The sequence below is a fragment of the Pseudochaenichthys georgianus genome, chromosome 8 (genome assembly GCF_902827115.2).
Source record: "Pseudochaenichthys georgianus chromosome 8, fPseGeo1.2, whole genome shotgun sequence".
In the NCBI taxonomy this organism is placed as follows: domain Eukaryota; kingdom Metazoa; phylum Chordata; class Actinopteri; order Perciformes; family Channichthyidae; genus Pseudochaenichthys; species Pseudochaenichthys georgianus.
Window position 1 is genome coordinate 21,059,444 of NC_047510.2, and position 18,315 is coordinate 21,077,758.

At 47.2% G+C, this 18,315-nt stretch overlaps 1 protein-coding gene across 3 annotated transcripts in view; it reads left to right on the plus strand.

The window, feature by feature from the left end:
• Positions 1-18,315, plus strand: part of LOC117450937 (BAH and coiled-coil domain-containing protein 1) — a 68,633-nt gene that overhangs the window by 34,642 nt on the left and 15,676 nt on the right. For all 3 annotated transcript variants that reach the window (XM_071204036.1, XM_071204038.1, XM_071204037.1), the window contains exons 3-11: positions 2,901-3,083; positions 9,539-9,661; positions 9,874-12,381; positions 12,569-12,680; positions 12,778-12,977; positions 13,413-13,568; positions 14,762-15,042; positions 15,396-15,741; positions 16,516-17,442. In XM_071204036.1, the coding sequence (XP_071060137.1) occupies positions 2,901-3,083; positions 9,539-9,661; positions 9,874-12,381; positions 12,569-12,680; positions 12,778-12,977; positions 13,413-13,568; positions 14,762-15,042; positions 15,396-15,741; positions 16,516-17,442 (4,836 nt within the window). The remainder of the gene's footprint in view (positions 1-2,900; positions 3,084-9,538; positions 9,662-9,873; positions 12,382-12,568; positions 12,681-12,777; positions 12,978-13,412; positions 13,569-14,761; positions 15,043-15,395; positions 15,742-16,515; positions 17,443-18,315) is intronic.

Here is an 18,315-nt window from a genome sequence, read left to right on the forward strand (position 1 = left end):
TTGGGCGATTGCCCTTCTCCCAGTAGAAACGGTCAGACTCTATGGCCAACCTGGATCACTGAGCGGTCTCCTGGCGTAGTATGAGTTGATCTGAGACCCTCCTAAGGTTTTTCTTCAATGCCTTTCTCCCGAACATCAGTTTGAATTTCAAAGATCCCCTTGCCTTACATCATGACATTCCCTTTTTATGTATTGTAACTCTCCTCCCCATGTCCTCCTGGCAGAGGATCTCTCCTCTCTTGGTGTGTAAAGAGGGGCTTCATGGCCTCTCTCATGTCACTCTCATTGTCTCTCTCACCCCTTCTCTCTCTCTGGGGCGAGGCTGTTAATAATGCAGGAGGATTAGCTGATTTATGTGAGCCGCAGGCACCGAGGAAAGCTTGGGTTCCTGGGGGCGACTGGCAGAAAGAGAGGGCAGAGAAGTGTGCAAAGTTGTGGGCGGTGGCATACAGGAGCCCTGGGTGTCTGGGTGGGTGCCTGGCGAGCATACTGCCAATAATCCACTCCCTACTGCCCCCACACCCCACCCTCATTCACAGATCTCTGCCAGGAGCGCTCTGCAGGGTCAGGGGTGATAGGGGGTGGCAGTAGAGAAGGAAGAGGCAATGGGGTCTGAAAAGGAGAAAAGCATCAGGCTACATCTCTGCAACATGTACGATGTTGCTATGGCACCCATTTTGACGTGGTTGCCTCCTGGACATATTTTAAGTAGAGGAAGTATTTTGTTGTTTCCCTAGCATGGTATCTAAAATACATTTTGCGTACTTTGAGGTTGAGTCATAAAAACAGTTTTCAAAGCATGTTTGTGCTGTTGTACGTAACAATCTATTACTCAAATAAAGAACCTACATGTATAGCACTTAAATTATGTATGGTGAATAGGGATATGATAATATATACTTTATTGATCCCAAATTGGGATACACATGTGTAATGTTTAGGTAGGTGTGCTGGTCTTGATGCTTAATGTTGGTGCTATTTAGTAACACACACACACACACACACACACACACACACACACACACACACACACACACACACACACACACACACACACACGGTTGGTTTTAAGGTGGTTTCTGAGGAAGAATATGTTTGGGGATTGTGGGGGATTTCCACCTGTCTTGGACTGTGGTGCAAAGTGTTTCGAGGTGTGTGTGTGTGTGTGTGTGTGTGTGTGTGTGTGTGTGTGTGTGTGTGTGTGTGTGTGTGTGTGTGTGTGTGTGTGTGTGTGTGTGTGTGTGTGTGTGTGTGTGTGTGTGTGTGTGTGTGTGTGTGTGTGTGTGTGTGTGTGTGTGTGTGTGTGTGTGTGTGTGTGTGTGTGTGTGTGTGTGTGTGTGTGTGCACTCGTGGTATTTGAATGCTCCTGTGCTCTGGCCCATGAGCCACAAGCCATCGGTGCAGGAGCCAGCTCAAGACTGATGGGTTTATTCCTGCTGTCTGCAGAGTATGCGCTCGCTCACCGCTTGGCTGATTTCGACTTCCTTGCAATTGTTCTCACACTCCCAGAGAAAAAAAAGATCGATTCATGTTTGAACTGATTCATGCTTTAAGGAAATCAAACCACACCGTGTTCCTTGTTAGATCAGCTCGTCATAATGGTTGATAATTAATTTGAACCATGTTGCTCTCCCCAACGTTTTCATAGCCAGTCCTGTGTGCACAATGTATGATACACCAATGTGTGAGTTTGTGCAAGTATGAGCCTGTGTGCTCTCATCCAGGCACCATACATATGCATGAGACTTCACGGCAGTGTGACTTGGGGGAAATGAATGTGCAAAGAGTCGGGCACCTAGACCCCTCTCTCAAGTGCACTGGCGGGCGCGTAATGGGAATGTAATTTAAGCAGTGGTTAATCAGTGTGTTTTCTCCAGATTGCCCAGCAATGCATAATAGACAATCAGCCCCCAGTCACACGGGCGTCGCTACGAATGGTCAATTACTCATCATAGTCTTGTTAAACACACAGTTCAGCCAGCCAGGGACAGATCGCTCTGCTGGTGCCATCATTATGGTAAAGAACAAAGCAAAGAAATGCGATGTGTCAGAAAGAAAGCAGGAGAGAGGGAGGGATAGAAAAGAAAAGGAGGGTTGGGAAGAGGCATGCGCATTGTGTGTTTTTGCTCATCGTTATGGGACAGTGGAGGGAAAGAGAAGAGAGGAGAGGAAAGGGCCACTGTGACAAAGCAGAGGGAGAAGAATAAGGAGTAAAACGCCAACATGGGAACAAAGAAGAAAGTACGGGATTCTCAGAGTCATGCAGCGAGAAAGGAAGAGCGGAGAGACAGAGAGGAGGTGAAATGGAGCAGAGCAATAAGAGAGATTGAGGGCATGAAAGTGAGAGACAGAGAGCATAAGATAATGGAGGGAGGGAGAGAAATTGAGAAAGGGACACTGGGGAGCGGGAGCAAAAGTGTGTGAGAGCGAGAGGGAGAGAGCCTGAGAAAGTGTGTACTCAGCTGTGAGATGAGACCTCTGTCTGCCCATGGGGAGAGGCGGTGTGAGAGGAGAGAAAACGAGGGGAGAGGCCCGACTGTCAGTGAGGGGGAGGAGAGTCTCACACTTTTTCTCTCCCACACACACACACACACACACACACACACACACACACACACACACACACACACACACACACACACACACACACACACACACACACACACATACATACACACACACACACACACACACACACACACACACACACACACACACACACACACACACACACACTCATTCAAGCTCTCCACGACCAAATCGGCCTGGCTTTGTGATTCCAGTGGGCTCCATCCTTTTAGATCTGTTGTTTTTTGTTATGGTCACACTCATGGCCACTTTGCACTCCTCTAATTCTAACCATGTTTTCTCTCCCACCTTTTTTCTCTTTGGGTACGCAGGCAGTGGATTGATGGGCAATTCCTCCGCCTCCTTCATGGGGACCTTTCTGGCCAGTAGTCTGGGTACCCCCCCTTCCCACCCGTCTCACCCTTCCCGGCCGCCGTCCTCGCCCTCCTCACCTTCCTTCCGGGGCGGACCTCACTCCAGCACCTCGCAAATCTGGTTTCCCCATTCGCATGAAGGTACCTCAAATCACACATGTACACACACACATGGCCCTGGTCTGACCACATATTCATGTGCTATTGGGGACAGAGCTTCACAGGGTGTATTGTTACTCTGATAGTGTATTTGTAGGCAGTGTTGAGGTTTCCACAAAAGCAAGGCTTGTAATCATCCAGCAAGAGCCAGGCTCCATCCCTTTTTATTTGAAAACCAAAATAGGTCTGGAGTACAGTGCCATGGTTTCTGGATGGGGACACAGGGTCAATAGTTGAGCCAAGGAATCTAGCGGTATTCAATTCACGTCAGCAGGAATGTCACTCAAGACTCTCTGAAGCAGCACGCGCCAACGCGGGCTAATACAACGTTGCAGTGATTGCAGAGCTTTCAGCTGGTGTCTCCATCACAGCTTAATAGGGTAGTTCCCAACCAATGCTTAGGATTACAGAACCCTGACACACACACACAGAAAATATAAACACACTCGGTTCAACACGCCACACTTCTTTTTAGATACAGCCAAGAAGTCAGACAAAGATAAAGTCGAGAGATTAATCTGTTGGGGTATTTTTGAAATGTTAATGCTAAGAGTGACAGTTAAATGTAGGACCTTTTCATTGCCACCTACTGATCTATTAATGCAAGGTCTTCTTTTCTGAGACTGCACATCTGTCACTGTTAGATTAACACGTTTATAATCTTTTGCTAATTACAAGATGTAATGGCAGCCCAATGCCATCTAGTGAACCACACTGGTAGAAGTTGTTGGACTCTTGCTATTTCAGCCCTCTTGTATTTATTTTCTAAGAATAGCCCAGCTGTTACTCCATGTGGGAACGCCAGTGGGTTGTATGTGTGGTCACTGATCAGCGTCGCCCCAGTTGCCTGATGTTGGTTTGGGGCTGATTGGGCACATACAGCTGAGATGCAGGTTTTTTTGTGTGTCCCCCCCCCCCCACACACACGCCCACCCACCTCGCTCTTATATCCTGACTAGGGGTTGAGTCAGTGGACAGCTGCTACAGTGGTGAGAATATCTGACACTCTAGACCTTTTCAAATAAACAGAGACGGGACGATTACATTTGAATGAGATATGAACTACCTTCGGCTCAGTTGGAGACAATTTCCCTCAAAACTAATTTTGTAAGCATTAGTGTTCCTTTTACCTTATAGTTTCAGGGTTTCATTGTCAAAGATTTTTGTTCTTGTGGAAAAGTAGAATAATATTAATAAGAGTGATGATGATAATGCCAAGCCTAATAAAAGTAATGGAGGTGATTATGACTGGGATTATTACTCAGTTGGCAATGGAGGCCATTATCTCTATTGCAGTTTAATTGCATATAACGCACTAAGAGCATGATTGAATCCAGACTGTTCATCAACCACATTCAGCTGTTCCCTCCTCAAGATAATTGCATATTGTCTTTTTCCTGTTTTGCATAAAAAGCAAGTCATCAAAATGAGCGGCACAATTACCCAGACTCTCGCCTCCTCTCTCCGGGTGTCAGCAGAACCCCACCAGCAGCAGAGCAGGCACTGGCTCGTGTGTGTGTGTGTGTGTGTGTGTGTGTGTGTGTGTGTGTGTGTGTGTGTGTGTGTGTGTGTGTGTGTGTGTGTGTGTGTGTGTGTGTGTGTGTGTGTGTGTGCGTGAGTGTGTGTGTGTGCGTGTGTGTGTGTGTGTGTGTGTGTGTGTGTGTGTGTGTGTGTGTGTGTGTGTGTGTGTGTGTGTGTGTGTGTGTGTGTGTGTGTGTGTGTGTGTGTGTGTGTCACTTGTAACCTTAAAGATATTCTCAGAATGTTCTTCTTTTTTTGTGAGCAGTGTGTTTTTAAAGTGGCTGTTTGCATGCAAATCCGAACATCGCAGCTCGAATTTGTATTCAAAGATTACTGTATGATCCTCATGTCTCAGGCATATACCTGTCATGGTGCAGAATGTCTTTGTCTCCGCTACTCTTCCAACACGTTTGCCACAGATTAAAGAGGTACCATCTACCACGTATCGAGCAATACATAACAAGGATCTCATTAGCCACTCAGCATCCATTCACTTAATGTCATAATCATCAAATATACGTCTACATTAGGTAAGTGTCTGAAGAACAAATGCTTAGTTTCTCTATACGAATATCAATAGCAAGCTTTTAAAATAGAATTATGGTGAAAGTCAGATAAAATGTGATAGAAAAACACCAGGGAACAATCCTATCTGAATGTTTGTTTTTAATGATACAGTACAAAAGGTGTAGACATCATTTGGAGGTAGATCTGCAACAACATTGACACATGCGGCTTATGGGTTTATTCCATTGAGTGCATGAGAAAAAAGCAACAAATGTTCAAAAAATGTTTTCTTGAAAATGAAATGTAATCTGGATTTGAATCAACAAATAATCACAAGATTGTTTGCCTGAATTTCCACTACATTAAACATCTGTTGACTATTTTTTTTAGATATTCTGCTGGCTGCCATAAAAATAAGCCTCTAGTCTAAACAATAGCTCCTTCGGGAAGATAATAGTAATAGTGATGATAATAATAATAATAATAATAATAATAAAAACGATAACAGTTAATACTTCTGCTAATTAATTACATTTTTATTCTGGCATTAGAAGGCAACATCAGAGAGAAAAATAAGTGTTTTCAACTTAATCCACATCAGCGCAGACATTAGTTTGGACATGGTCTGAATATTATAAAGAGGGCCAGTTCAATCATGCCTACAGACCACATTGGGAGCATAAGCAACAAACCTTTAAATTAAACATTAAACACACCTATAAATAACATCCCCAATAACAGTGTTGGACCTCTGGATCCAGATCATTTTGGCAAAGAGAGTGACTGTGGGACAGAAAAGTCCTGTGTTGACTTATGTTTCAAGATTTAGTGTGTTGGGAAAAATAAAGTCTGCAGTACTCTGTCTTAGAAATGTCGGGATATTTATAAAAGGTGAAAAGACCAAAATCACAAGGCTTTCATGATGTCAAAGAGTAGCACAAATTAAAATAGTTCTGTGTTTTTAGTCTCTCTTTAGATTGACATTGTGTGTACTACACACTGTTGTTTATCTGCTGAGTGGAGACATGGACTCATTGGCACTGAGTTTGAGAGGGAGAAAGCGGTGGCAGTATATGATTGTGGGTGGAGGAACACAGCAGATAAAAATAACAACTGTGGTGAGCGTTTTAATAAATGTAATGTAAAATGTTTTTCACAACACCTGGTAAAAAACGGATTTTGTCCTCTGAGCTTTTGGAAGATTTATTTTCATGTTTGGAGCAGTTAAATAAACAATGAACAACCCCCCCTGAATCAACTGAGTGGAAAAATTAAAAAAGAAAAATGGACTAAAGGAAAAAAAACCTGCGGGCTCCTCGAAGGCCTGAGGCCAGCTGGCTGCAATCCAAATGATTTATTACTTTATGCCAAAAACAATTGCAGCCTCATATCTCTGTCAACACATAGACACACACAAGCATGAACACACACACAAGCTTGCCTGCGCACACCTGTCTAATCCACTTCTGTTTGATACGCCTTTCCAAGCCTATCTTCAGTTGTCCATCTTTCCTTCTGTGAGCAGTTGCAAGCCTTTTTCCTTTGTGGGATTTAAGATGCACCCCCATCGCTTATTTTCCATACTCCTGCCTCTTTCATTCCCTCTCTGGCACACTCTCTCTATCTTTCTCTAGCTCTCTCTCGTGCCAGCCTGCATCCCTTCCTTTCAATTAGTCAAACCTGAAAAGATCCACCACAGCACTGCCCCTCCTCCACCAAACCCCTCCTCCACCAAACCCCTCCTCCTCCCGTTCAGCGTCTTGATGGTTCTGTCACTTTTTCTCAATTAGCGGACCTGACAGGCAGCTCAGCCTGCTCCTCCTCTCCTCTTGGTCCTCTTCTGCCATGCTCTCTTTTCGTGCTGACAATTTACACTTCGGGCTTATGTTATTTTGCCTTTTAGCAAATGAAGAAACCCACATGAGGAAGTATGGGCTAGTGTGAGGAAGGGAGAGCGAAACTAAACACTCTGTCGTCTGCCTCTTATTCAGCACGCTTAATTCTCCACTGCCTCTAGGTGCTGTTCTATATCCAACCCCCTTCTTTGTCCTTCATGTCGGCCTGCTTCTCTCAACCCACCATGCTGTGAGAAATACCTTCAGAACTTCTGGAAATCCCTCCCTGGGATGCAGCTCTGTTTGTTCTGCCGCTCGCCCCTGATCCACCCGTGGAAAAGAGGGCAAGCGCTGTGAACTCCCTTCTGTCATTCACTTGCCGATGCTGACTCGTTTGTGTGTGTGTGTGTGTGTGTGTGTGTGTGTGTGTGTGTGTGTGTGTGTGTGTGTGTGTGTGTGTGTGTGTGTGTGTGTGTGTGTGTGTGTGTGTGTGTGTGTGTGTGTGTGTGTGTGTGTGTGTGTGTGTGTGTGTGTGTGTGTGTGAAGGGAGAGAGAGCGAGGCTGCTGTGCAGTCAGCAGACTGCACTAAGACCCTGCTCACGTCGCCTGCAGCAGCAGCAGCAGAAGCAGCAGCAGCAGCAGCAGCTCCCCTTGTCCTGCCCAGATTAATGGCTGAATGGGCTCTGCCGTGCCCAGCAGTCCCCCTCTTGCCGCCCCAATGGAGGGCATGCTGAAACTGAGCGGGCTGGCATTATCGGGCACAGCCAGACCACGCTGTGAAAAGGGATTACGCCGTCAATCGTCACGCTCACAAACAACACGCTGCCGCAGAAAAAAACACCCCCTCCCAGCTTGGATAAAGACTACCGAACAGCTCTCTGCTTTTTCTCCCTCCCAAAATCAGAGAAACATTTATTTCTTAAACAAAGGATTCCCCCTTTCACACCATAGATGAATTGGCATAAATGTGTGTGCTTATTACTCATTAAAAAAGCAAAGACAATCAAGAAAGAGACAGACAAAAGGGGAGAGATAGAAAATAGGTGGAAGAAAGAAAAATAGGGAAAAGGTGAGGGCATGTAATTATCACCTCATTGCCCTCCTCAGAAAGCAGCACCTCCTGTGTTATTGCAGGACTGTTTGCCATCTCTGTGCATTTCATTAATTAAGATGGGAGCATGCGGAGGCCGCTATGAGACGAGGTCATTAAGCCCACCACAACACTCCTCCTCCCAAGAGCCAGCTCACACCATTGTTCCACCGGCAGAAAGTGAGACATTCAACACCCAGAGCTCTTGTTAAAACCACAGCGCTGCGCACACACACAGCCAAATGAACTACATCTGCGTATCCTGGATCAGGCCGCACGCTTGCCAACACAAATATGTCTGTCTTTCATTTAGCTTGTACAGCAATGTTTTCCTCCCTTTATCCCCCCTCCTCCTTCCTTCACTATGTATGCGAGTTGTTTGAAACTGAGGCTGGAGGGTGAGGCAGGTGCAAAATGAGGGGAAAAGAGATGTGACACACCTGAGCTTCTTTAGATGACTCAGAGGTCACTGAGATGGTTTAATGTGGTGCTGGTGGAACGTAGACATACTGTCTGAAAAGAAGGACAAAAAGATGCTTCATGTCTCTGGTCTCGTCTCTCTGTCTGTATTTTTCTCCTTCGCTTTTCTTCCTGCCCTAATACTCTTTCTCTAATGGTGAAAGTGCATATAGGTTATTTTCCTCATTCTTCATTAATATCTCCGTAGGCTTTTCGTATCCACAAGTATATGGGTAGCACACAGGTTTATTCATGCATATTACATCACATACGGTATTCAGTAAAGAATATGCACTGCAATGTTCAGCAACATATTTAATCAAGTGAATCTTTGAGTACTTAATTAAGAGCAATTGTGTTAAATAATTAATGATACATAAGTAGAGATGGGCTGATTACATTCATATTTATTTGTTTAGATGTTTTAGTTACCCAATTGTGTAAGTGGGTTGTCATAGTGATTCTTTGTCTAATACAGCGATAGGCTTTCATCTCTATCCACGTTTTCTCTCTCCTCGCCCTTCAAAGTCTTTTGTGTTTTTGAATGTCCCATTGCAAAAGGAGTTTTGTGTTTGGTTGTGGTGTAAATCTCCTCCTGATGGGCGTGATGCAATAGGTGCCCAACATTGAAATGACCTTTTACCCCTGATGTATACGGTCAGTAAAGGTCAGCCCCCTCCCAGCTCTCTCTTCATTGTAAACACAAGCTTCAAATCCGTACTTATCGCTCCATCCAGATGGAAAGAGGTGCCAGTGCCAGCTCTGAAAAAGAGATAAAGAAAGAGCCATATATTCCAAAGACAAATTTCGTACAGCAATCTCCAATCTTGTCTTGTATTGTTTGCATTCTTAACTCAGGCAGGAAAGGCAAACATGACAAGCAGAGCCAGTACTTATTTGCGTATGAACACCACCAGCTGCATTGGACCTGAAGGATTATGCTGGGTTAGTCTGGATAACTGCATCTTGGAGGTTATTGTCCTGTCTTATCAATTCTCCCCTCTCTCTGCTATCCGTTTCAACAGCTCCAGGGTATCCTCGATTCTCAGGGAGTCTGGCCCACACGTTTCTTCCCATGAGCCACTTGGATCACCATGCCAACAGCGGAGTTCTCTACGGTCAGCATCGTTTCTATGACACGCAAAAAGGTGAGGCAGGCGATGATTAAAATGTAATCAGACAGAAATAAGACATCTAAATCCAATTCAAACAACATAGTATGGTGTAATTGTATGTTGAATATTTATATAAGGATGCCTAGGGACACTATCATGAGAGCTGAACTATCTAATTCTGTCATTGCCTTTTCCTTTCTTGACTAATGCATTTGTCTTCACTGTCTTGCCTTCCTTCCTCTCAGAGAACTTTTATCTGCGAGGTCTCCCGTCCCAGCCACCCCTCATCTCAACCAATCACAGTCTGCCACCTATGTCCAGGGCAGGATCAGGACACTCTCAGGGGTCCTGCAGCAGAGACAGAGATCCAGGGGTAGGGGCAGGGGCAGGTCTCCATAAGGGCCTCAAAGAGGGGTCTGTGGAGAGAGGAGTTGTACCTGCTAAGGACAAGGAGAGGACCAGTAGCAAACAGGAGGCAAAGGAGAGACAACAACAGCAGCAACAGCAACAGCACCACAGCCACCAGCCGCCCCAGCCCACACACCACCACCATTCCCTCTCCCATCAGCAACACCCACACTATCCACAGCACCCACTGCCTCTGGAGGAGGTCAACAGTCGGGCCCTGGAGAGGCATAAGGCATCTCTCACAATGGAGTACAGTAAAGAACACCTTCAGAGTATGGGCAAGCCCCTCAGTGCCTGCTTGCACAATGGAAAGATGCAAAATGGAGATGCAGGAGCTGGAGCAGGGGCTAAGCCCCCAATGCCCAGCTGTGGGGGGGAGGGCACAGTCCTTGTGGCTATGGGAGGTGGGGGGAGTAGCCAGGGCATACATATGGTTCCCAGTAGTAATGGTCGCTGCGGCAAGGAGGGGATAAGTGGGGAGATGAGGATCAGTGAACAACCTTCAGACTGTCTGGAAAGGAGTCAGGCACAGCTCCACCACACTCTTTCCTACTCAGTAGCCCCAACCTTACACATGGGTTCTGCTGCGGGAGGTGCACACCCCCATCAACATCCTCATGCTCACCCCCATACACATCCACACCCAGGTGGCTTCCACTGCCTTCAGCTCCATCCCAGCCACCCACACCACCCACATCATTCCCACCACGCACACCATCACCCAGACTTTTTCTGTCCGCCCCCTCCGGCTCCTTTAGCCAACCCTGCCTCACATGACAGGGGGCCAGCCAATGTGGGGCGAGAACCTAAAGTCACAGGGCCTACATTTGTGCCATCAGTGGCAGGCCTGGGAGACAAATCCAGTGGTCCATTCCAACATGGTAACCCCGAATGCCACGGTGTGGTTGGTGTGGTTGGTGTGGTTGGTGGCGGCAATGCCAAGGATAAGGTTGTAGAAAAGAATGGAGGCAGTGGGCACCATAGTAGTTGGCACAGAAAACAACAACAACAGCAACAACAACAACAACAGCAGCAGCAGCAACAACAACAACAACAGCAACAACAACAGCAGCAGCAGCAGCAGCACACATACAGAAAGACAGAGAAGGCTCCGGATTGGATGCAGGCCCACCATCAACATCTTCAGCCCTCACAGCTTCCTCAACCTCCCCAACTACAACAGCCTCCACATCCCCAACAGCAGCACCAGGTTGTACGATCACGCAGTGCTGAGTGTGTCAACAGTGTTGTGGACATGGATGTGTTCAGACCCTCGCTGTCCCAGGGGCCAAAGGCTGGACACTCAGTCCCACATTCTGTCAACACTTCCCCTTACAGAGACTGTTCCCATCCAGGACCCCAACCACACTCCTCCCCGCTGGGAAGTAAAAGCATAGTCCAACATAGTGGAGCTGGGGCAGCCCATGGCCCAGGTCCTGGAGTTGGCTGCACCTTACAGAGAGATGGTCAAAAAGTAGCCAGGATACGCCACCAGCAGCATGGCCGACCTGCGCCGGATGCTCCTTCTCCTGCAGAGTTGAACCAGGGTACTAGTCAGGAACTTAAAAGAAAGATGGACATGTCTCCTTATGGCTACAGCAACAACAGTGGGCAGCATCACCACCAGCAGCCCCCAGTGCCACCATGGGCCATGAGGCCTACCCAACACATGTCCCAACCTGAGGAGCAGGGGAAGTCTTACATAGAGTTAGGGGTGACTAGTGGGCAACACTCCCAGCAGCAGCAACAACAGCAACAACAACAACAACAGCAGCCAGGAATGCCACCTCCCCAGCCTCCCCCTGCACCTCCCCTCAGTCAGCAACAGCAGCAGCCACCACCGCAGCAGCAGCAGCCACCACCACCGCAGCAGCAGCCACCACCACCGCAGCAGCAGCAGCAGCCGCAGCAGCAGCAGCAGCAGCAACCTGAGCAGCAACCTGAGCAGCAACCTGAGCCCCAGGACCAAACTCAGGGGGAGAGCAGTGCCATGAAAAGCTTACTTAAGTATAGCAACCAGCAACAGCCACTGCTTCTCTCCCAAAAAAGCCCATTTGGGGGCCTTGGAAGCCTCAAATCAGCTGCTGCTGCTGCTGGGGGGAGCTGTGCCATGCAGGGCAACAAACAAACTCTACCTTCCAGAAAGGGCCCAGCCAATGACAACGAGCGCTCTGATTACAGCGGGCGAGGCCGGGATATTGGAGACACAGGACATGGGGAAAGCGAGGTGCGGCAACCACCAGTGGGAATTGCAGTGGCTGTGGCCAGACAAAGGGAGCCACCATGTCGATCTGCAGACGGTCATCCAAACAGCCGACAGGGCAGGGTACATCCCTCAGTCAAAGGTAAGGAGTAGAAGTCACTGCCTAATAAACAGATGCAAGGAATACTGAGCCAAACTAATATGAACCTGCAGCACTCTGTCACTATGTATCTTGGGAGTCATATTAGTGTTTTGAGAAATGGTGAGGGACTTGGGAACATATCCTTACCAGGTGAAAGCTAATGGTTAAGCTAATACTTCTCTTGCAGGACCGCCCCGCCCCATGTATCCCTCAGATCCCACCGAAGAGGAGAGGAAAAGGATGAGTGGGGAACAGTTGGGTTTGAATTGCTTGGATAGAGAGAGAGATGCATATATCAGGTAAGCTAAATAAAAGCCTTTGCTCAAAGCCTGTTAAATACATTAATTTCAGAAACTTCATTTGTATTTTTCTGTTTTTGTCTCAACCTAATGCCAGGGATAATAAGGAAAGGGTGGAGTTTGCAAGAATCCACCCCTCCAACAGCTGTCATGGAGACCTCACCTCTCATCTCATGGTCCCAGGAGGGACTTCCCTCCAGTCTGGCCAATTAGGAGATCCTGCTGCACATTCTGCTCACCATCACTGGATGCCAAGAACTGGAAGCCCATCCCTCTGGATGACAGGACACTCTTATGGTAAAGTAATATTGAGTACTTAAGAAATTAAGATTATTCCAACAGTGTGACTTTTTACAGTGTTGCAGATCATGTAAATAAGGCAGTGTTTTAAGCATTTATGGAAGAGTTAAAACACAAAGGTGTGTATACGCTCTGATGACCTACAGGTCAATTATTCTTGCTCAGCAGAACATTTTGAGTTGGCTTTAGTGCCTGCAGAGCTATGTGTCATTTCAAAGTGGTGCATAATACAGCTGCTGAAATATTACATTACCTGAAGAGAGAAAAATATTTAAATCTAAGCACGTTTTCAATTGTTCACGGTCAGGATTAGAATTGATTTTATAATGAAGTGATTATGATTGGTAGTTGGTCGTTGTATATTTGTAACAGTGATTTACTCACTATGTGGTGGGTATATACATCTAACCTGACATGCTTTCTATAAACCAGGAATAGGTCATTCAGCACTGCACCAGAATCTACCCCCAGGTTTCTCTACAGCCATGTCAGGCCCTCTGCAGCCAGTCCTGCCTCTGCCTCAGGACCCCTCTGCCCAGCTGGTGGTCCTGCCCTCTGAGCCTTCCAACCATGCAACGCATCACCTGGGTATGCATAACTTTGCTTTCTCCTCTGTATACCCTAGCTTACTTTTGAAGAACTTTGAATGTGTATGCATGTACAGCCTCACACATGAACGTTAACATTAACAGAACTGTTGGTAGTTCATCAGCAGTCTTCACAGGATCCCTCCCTGTGAAGACTGCTGATGAACTTCCCTTTAAGGGGCCCATTCAGAGACACACACACACACACACACACACCACAATTCAAACATTTCCTGCGCACCACCTGCTCGGCCCAGCAGGAATAGGGCTTTCATTGGTTTCGAGTACTCATCCAGAGCAACCCCACACACATGCACACACTGAGTACCACGTCACAGAAAGGGGAAGTGTGAAAGTGCGGGAAAGATTCAGTGAGCAGGCTGTGACATATAATTAGCTCACAATCCTGGATAGTAAGTTTCCCTTTGTGCTCACCAGGAGTTTTAGCCAAGAGGGGTAGTGCTTCCACAAAACATATCTATGTATTGTTGGTGTGTCTTTGAGAAAAGGGGTAAGGGACGAGTCAAAGGTGAACAGGTTTTTGGGGTTACTTCATTGGAGACCCACGTCTTCGGAAATTGAACCTCTGTCATAACACCCACACCAAGCTGTACTGGTCCTTGAAGCCACAACATGAGTAGGTTGTCGACACAGACATGGGAACTGAGCTTCCTGCTGGGCCCTTTCACAGACTCTTTTCAGCTAATGTTGCTGGACGGGTCAGAGTTTTGGATGGAAAGTCCACACTGAATGCTCCGGTGAGACAAACATTTCCAGTCCAGTATTTTGACCTCTGATCAAACTACAGCCAACCGCATCTGTTCACATGTCATCATTGTCATGACTTTTTTTTTTTCGCCATTCCAGCAAATTCTCAAGACAGTTCTTAAGAGACAGCTTTCTGTTTAGAGCGGGGGAGAGTGTGGGATCGCAGCTGCCTGGGGAGATGTTGTTCTGCAAAGTCAAAAATATTTTTTCTGAACACATTTGTGGTTGCTATAAAATGATCCATAATGATTTCACTGTCTTACAAATGGGTGTGTAGGAGGTAGATAATGACAGGATAAGGATATGAATATCACAATGTTGTGTTGAATCCAAAGGAAAAAGGTTGCCTAAGTGTGTATGCACGTGCGTGTCTTTTTGTTCTAAGGTAGCCCCCTCCGTTACAATCCTCCTCCTTTTTCTCATTAGATGTGATGGAGCAGCCAGGGCTGTGGCCCCCTGTGTATGGCGCCCGGGGCCCACCCTCCCACATGCAGCATCCTGCTGTGTACTCCCGATCCCAGTTTCTACGGCAACAGGAGCTGTACGCTCTCCAACAGCACCAACAGCTCCAGCATCAGCATCAACATCAGCACCAGATCCACCAGTCGCAACAACCACAGTCTCAAACCCAGCAGCAGCAGCAGCAGCAGCAGCATGGGGCTGCGCATGGCATCGACATCCAACATCATGCCACTCAAAACTCACAGGTGATTATAAGTCAAAGAATGCAGGAAACATTACCATTTCAGTATATTTGTATCTATATATACACACATATACAATATAACAAGTCTCAAGCAGAGTGGGTGAGTCAGCCTCACTCTCTCACATGACTACAGCCTATTTTTAACTCACCTAAAATGTTTTGGGATTTGCTGACTTTGTAACAGGGATTGAGTAAATCACTGAATATAGGCAGCAGAGCAAGTAGCTTTAAATGTCAATATTGCAAGCAAATGGTAATTACAGTGCCAAAATATGAATTCACATGTTTTAGATCTTCTAGATTTGTAGCGGCCCTTCATTAAATGTGAAAATAACAATTTTTCAAATGCCATAGATGCAGAAAGGGCCGGATGAGCCCTCTGTGGAACTACAGGAACTCATTTCAGAACCCAGAACGTCCAAACCTGCCAAGCCCTACACTTATAACGCACCTCGGAGGAACACCCCTCCCCCCGGGGCCTGTGCCACTCACCTGTCCCCTTGTTGCCAATCCCCTTCACTACGGCCACATCCCAGAAGCACTCCCTCTACACCCTGCCCTGCTCCCAGCCCTGCCGCAGCGGCCCCTCACTCGCCTGCCATCAGCCCTGCCCCACACCAGATTCCCAAAGGGGCCGAATCCCAGGACAAGCGAGGAGAGGGACAGCCCCCTCAGGACTACCCACAGTGTCTGGAGCCTGGTGAGAATAAGGAAACATATGTATATGCAAATACAAATGTGGCTAAACGTTTTCGAGCCGCCTCTCATGGACTGCATGCAATTGCTTCATTAAAAGCCATCAAATAACATGCCGTTTGTATTTAGTTTGAGATTTAAAACTAAATATGGCAGACACAGAAAGAGAAAAATAATTTGTATTACTTTGTAAATTATACCCAGTGGTAATTGGAATTGCTACTGTCTTAAATGATCCTTTTTCTCTGCTGGTGGTGTGGTAATATGTGTGGTTGGCTCTGTTGGCAAACCCCTGATTGACTGAACAGCTCAAAGCTACAGAAAATGGCTGCTGGCTGAGCTGGGGCTTTTCACTACCGTTACTTCGGGAATGACTGAGAAACCCCCCCCCGGCCCCGCACTCTCTTCATCATCATTAATGCCTGGCTGCCGCACGCCAGAGGAATTGTGTCAGGTGCTCTGATAAACCAAAGCCCGGCACACTTAAAAAACCCACGCACACAACGTTGCATGTGGTCCTCTACCCTTCTTACTGCTGGGAGATTAAGGCGGAATGCATTTCCTTTTTCTGGTTTTCATCACCTCAAAAGGTAGCCAGGGGACTAATCTGAGAGAGACCCTGATGTGAAAGGACTTTTGATTTGCATACAATTTTCATCAGCCAAATATCATTTAGGAAATAATATATAATAATAATTTTTGAGAGAGTTATATCAGAAATATTTCTCTTATATTGACAATTAATGATTTAATTATCTATATTTCCTTCTCTCTATAGACCTGCCCCGTGGATACACCTACCCTGCAATTTCCATGGGCTACAGGAGCGGGCCCTCCCCCCAGGATGTTCGACTCACTGAGCCAGCTGATCTGGAATCAGTCCAAGTGGAGCCTGCTGAGCATGCTCCCGAGTCTCTCTCCAGTCTGGGGGAGGAGCTAGACTGCCAAGTGGTTGTCAGGCCCCTCCCAGGGCCACTCCCATCGGAGGAAGTGCAGAATGCAGAGGAGGAAAGAGTTGTTGATAGAGTTCTGGAACAGCGGGAGGAGGAAGACGTAGCAGCGGTGAGAACATCCAACTATGTGCCTGGAGAGAAGGAGGTGGAGGAGCAGGGGCCCGCTGAGGAAGAAATGCAGGTGTGCCCCCCTGCTAAGAGCCCAGTGTGCGAGGCTGCTTTGTGTCCAATGCCGCTTTCAACAGAGGAGCCTGAACGGCCAGAAGTTGTCATCACCTTTGAAGATGACGATGCAGCGGTTATTGAGGAGGGCCAGGTCAACAGGACCAGAGAGAAGGATCCAGAGCTGCCCACCATCATCGAGCTTGACCCTGCTTCCCCTGCAGCTCCTGGGCCTCAGTCCTCGGCCATTGAGGGAGCAGAGGACAGCGACCAGGAACAGAAGAGCAAGATGACCCCTGATGACACCACACTGGATTTTGTGTCTCTTTCCCCTGCCTCGGTTATTGCCCCGAGCCCGAACCAGGAACCCGTCGCAGCGCCCACAAAACCTCTGGTCCCCTGCTACTGGAGTCTGGAGTTGCTGATTGCGGCTGCCTTCTGCACAGACGTACCTCCATTCCCCTTGTATCCTCATAGCACCCCGTCAGTTGTCCCCTCAAAGCCCAACCCCCACCACGGTATGGAGCTCCTGAGTGAGCTGGCAGATCTGGAGCTACAACAGCAAAAGCGCACCAGTGGAAAAAGCCAGGGTGAGGGACAGTGTGTCTTCCTTAACTCACATAACACACATCAACATGCACACAAGAACACAATGCTATCAGCACAATGCACCTAATTCCCGTAGTTTACCCTCATTCTCCTCTGAGACAAACTCCCACTCCCCCCCAGGCCTAGCCTCCGTCGCTCTGCGTTCCCTCCCAGATACTCCTCTCTTCCTGCTGGTCTTGAGAGCCTCTGGTGGATTGCAACATCTCCCCAGAGAAGATGCCTGCTTGCCGTTTCTCTTCTTTGGTGTGTTAAAAGGCACTTTTATTTTCTAAAAGGCTGTTCTAACGATGCACAGGCCTCAGGAGAGGTAGTAGAAGCAGGAGGACAGGGCTGAACAACTACTGAGGGGTGCACACGTCCCTTTCTCGCTCCCTCTCTTTCCCTTCCAGCTTTCCTCAGGGAGCTGTCTCTGTCTCTCCATCCCGCCGCTGTTTGATCCACATAAGTGCACAAACGCACACACCAAATTGCAAATACGCACATTAAAAAGAGAGAGACATACCAATTGGCTTCCCTCTCTCTCCCCCACACACGTTACTGAAAGTGTGTGTAATCACAAAAGCAGTCGATGTTTTCAGCACCCTGGAGCATTGCCTGGCTAATTAGACGCCATTGTTTTAAAGTGCCTTTAAAAGCGTCCTTGTTTTTCAAAGCACCATGTGTTTTTTGTATTCATGCAAAAGGATGTGTTGTGTTTACCACAGCATCTTAATGCATTGAACTGCTCTCAAAAGAGGGTTCTATACAAAGGGTATCATCAACTGATACCAGAGTCACTGATGTTGTCTTTGTGATGCGATAGTGTTGACAGCTCAACGAAGTGGCACATGTCAAGTCACAACAATAGGCTTTAC